We start from the raw sequence: 3719 nt of genomic DNA on the forward strand, positions 1-3719 counted from the left end.
TCAAATAAGTCAGCTCTTTGCAACAGGTGGACAAAGTATTGGAGTTTCAGCTTCAGCATCAGTCCTTCCAATGAATATGCAGGACTGATTTCCTTTAGGATTGACTGGTTGGGTCTCCTTGCAATCAAAGGGACTCTCAAGAGTCTTCTTCAACATCACAGTTCAAAAGCATCAATTTCTCAGCTCTCAGCTTTCTTTATAGCCCAACTCTCACATCCATACGTGACTACTGGAAACACCATAGCTTTGACTAGATGGACCTTTGTTGGCAAAATAATGTCTCTGCTTTTTAATATGCTGTCTAAGTTGGTGTTCTTGCCTGGAGAATCCCAGGGATGGGGGAGCCTGGTGGGCTGCCATCTATGGGGTCGCACAGATTTGGACACTGTGGGGAGCTGCCCGTGAGAACGGGGTCCTTTGCCTGAAGGACACAGCTCTGGGAGCTGCCTCAGTCCTTGAGGGTTTGCTTGCAAACATAGCTCTCTGTCCCGCCACCCCAGAGATTAGGTGATTATTTACTGCAGACACCTGGAGTTCTGGACAAACTTCTCACACACAGGGAAATGTTATCTGGTGTAAGAAATAATAACAGAGTGCCATTCCCATGCTCTCAAGATTTCTTGTGACTTTTTGTAAGATGTATAGGTCAACCAAGAAAAATGCTAACTGTCTTGTCTTTCTCACGCTCTCCTGTATAAATATAAGATGCTGAATAAAGTCGTGGTCAGACTGCGTCCCTTCGTGGAGACGTGTCTGAACCTCTCGACCCCATCTTTGTTGTAGAATTCTTTTGCTGTAGTTTCCTTTCTCAGCTGCGCTGTGCACGTTCTCGGGACCTGAATGATTTTGCCGGCTGGCACGGGCAGGTGGCGCCCGAACAGGGACTCGGGAATCGGAGCGCGACGACAGCTGCTGCCTGCCAAGATTGAGGTAAGTAAAGAGGAATTCCTAATTAATTAAAGTAAAGGGCAGGGAGTGTTATTGTCGAGAGTAATAAATCGTGGGACAAGGCAATAGCCACCAGTTATTTGTACATTTGTTGAAAACTATGTTAAACGGTAGGGGAATTCATGTAAATAAGTTACAGCTAGAGAAGTTTTTACTTTTTATAGAAGAAGTTTGTCCTTGGTTTCCAGAGGAAGGAATAGTAAGTCTGAAAACTTGGAAGAAAGTAGGAAAACAATTGCAGACATATTATTCCTTACATGGTACCAATCGTGTCCCTGTGGATGCTTTCTCTTTGTGGACTCCAATAAGAGACTGTCTGGATCCTGAACATGAAGGACATAAGATTCAAATGGCCCTCAGGGATTCCAGAGAACCCGAAGTTGCAGAGCCTTCTGCCCCTCCGCCTGAGCCACTTTATGCTGTGCCTGAGGGAACAGCTTGTAAGGCTGGAGGGAATGATGATGTGTTAAGCTCTGATGAACAGGAAGAGTTAAATGAGAAAGCGCCTCAGTACCATAGAGAGGATATGCCTTGGGAGATGATGGTTAGCATGCAACCCCCTATAGGAAAAGGGGAATTAAAGCATTCAGGGCTTTCCGAAGAACAGCTGGAGAATTTAATTCAGAAAATTGTTATAGCAGTAAAAAATGATGCACAGGGAGACTCCCACTCCAGCCAGCCTGTGCCTCTAGCATATCCTCCCTTGGTTCTTGCTGGGCTCGATCCACCTCCGCCTTTTGTAGAACCGCGAGAGCTTATATCCATCCCTGCTTCTTTGCCCGGTGAAAACATAATAATTAGAAGTGAGATATTATTATCTCCTCTTCAACAAGCGATTAAGCGAGCTAATGAAGAAGGAGAACGTATTCCTGGGTTTTCAGGAATCTATCCAGTATTTGAAAATGCTCAACACAGAGGTATTATGAACCGCTGCCCTTTAAGCAACTAAAAGAGTTTAAAATGGCTTGTGCACAATATGGCCCAACTGCGCCGTTTACTCAGGCTATTATAGAGGCTTTAGGAAACCAAAATCTGCCACCTAATGATTGGAAAAAGGTTGCTTGGGCTTGCTTATCTGGAGGAGATTATTTACTATGGAAATCTGAGTTTGCTGAGCAGTGTGGGATCACAGCCGATATCGGCGACAGGGACTGAACACCACTTATGAAATGATGGTGGGAGAGGGAGATTATCGAGACACTAATAATCAACTTAATTATTTGCCTGGAGCCTACCCTCAGATTAGTGCTGCGGCTCTACGAGCATGGAAAAAACTTCCAAATTCTGATAAAAAGACTGAAGATTTACCTAAAATTCGCCAGGGGCCAGATGAACCATATCGATTTTGTTGCCCGCCTGCTTGAGGCAGTTAGTGAAATGATAGGGGATGAGCAGGCAGGAATGGTGTTGGCTAAACAGCTTGCTTATGAGAATGCCAATTCGGCTTGTCAAGCTGCCCTGAGACCTTACAGAAAAAAGGGAGGCTTATCCAATTATGTACGGATTTGTGCCGATATCGGCCCTTTGTACGTTCAAGGCATAACTTTGGCCGCGGCATTACAAGGAAAGACAGTCAAAGAAGTACTGTATCAACAACAAAAGTGGGATAAGGGATAAAATTTTGAAATTTGCTCACTATCACCAATTTCTCTTCCCCAAAATTGTTGTTTCTCAGCCCCTTGCCGACGCCCTAACTGTATTTACTGATGGCTCTTCTAATGGAATAGTTAGTCTGATTATACAGGACAGTACTGCCGCCTGGCGTACTAATTATAAGTCTGCTCAAGAAGTAGAACTATTTGCCGTATTTCAGGCTCTATTACAAATCTCTGCTCCATTTAATTTATATTCTGACAGTCAGTATATCATAAGAGCCTTAAACACTATTGAGACTGTTCCATTTATTGGTACCCTGAATTCTACTATTCAAACTCTTTTTCGTGATATACAACATTTAATTTGCTCCAGAGTTAATAAATGCTATTTTGGTCATATTTGTGCTCACTCTGGACTTCCTGGACTTTTAGCACGAGGCAATGCTTTTAGCTGATGAAGCTACATGTATGATATTTCCTTCATTGGAACAAATGGCAAAAACTTCTCACAGCTTACACCATCAAAACAGCAATAGCTTAAGACTTCAATTTGGCATTACTCGAGAAGCTGCCAGACAGATTGTTAAGCAATGTCAAACATGTCCTCAATTTTTTAGCATCCCCCATTATGGAGTTAATCCCCGAGGATTGTTGCCAAACGACATATGGCAAATGGATGTTACCCATATTCCTGAATTTGGTAAACAAAAATTTGTTCATGTTACTATTGACACCTTCTCCGGCTTTTTACATGCCTCTCTACAATCCAGAGAGGCTAGCAAACATTGCATAGCTCATTGCATTAAATGTTTTGCTGTTATGGGAACCCCTAAAACCATAAAAACAGACAATGGTCCAGGATACACTGGAAAAAATTTTCAACTATTTTGTACGCAATTGTCTATCTCACATAAAACGGGTATCCCTTATAATCCTCAAGGTCAAGGAATCATTGAACAGGCGCATCAAACTCTCAAACATCAATTGCAAAAACTAAAGAAGGGGGAATTGTATCTCAATACCCCCTCCAACCCTCTAAACCATGCTTTATTTGTTCTAAATTTTTTACAATTGGATGTATGTGGCCATTCAGCAGCACAGCAATTTTGGAACTTTGATGTGCAAACAATAAGACCTAAAGTCTTTTGGAAAGACCCACTTGTGGGAAAAGGGTAT

General features: G+C 42.6%; 1 protein-coding gene across 1 annotated transcript in view; it reads left to right on the forward strand.

Annotated features, from left to right (window-relative positions):
• Positions 1 to 2565, forward strand: part of LOC104984390 (endogenous retrovirus group K member 7 Gag polyprotein-like) — an 11312-nt gene extending 8747 nt beyond the window's left edge. The window contains 6 exon segments of the mRNA XM_010834082.1: positions 867 to 930; positions 997 to 1695; positions 1750 to 1852; positions 1855 to 2083; positions 2086 to 2287; positions 2289 to 2565. Of these exon segments, the coding sequence (XP_010832384.1) occupies positions 867 to 930; positions 997 to 1695; positions 1750 to 1852; positions 1855 to 2083; positions 2086 to 2287; positions 2289 to 2565 (1574 nt within the window).
• The last annotated feature ends 1154 nt before the right edge of the window (positions 2566 to 3719 follow it).

Source organism: Bison bison, unplaced genomic scaffold, assembly GCF_000754665.1.
Source record: "Bison bison bison isolate TAMUID 2011002044 unplaced genomic scaffold, Bison_UMD1.0 scf7180017864010, whole genome shotgun sequence".
NCBI lineage: Eukaryota > Metazoa > Chordata > Mammalia > Artiodactyla > Bovidae > Bison > Bison bison.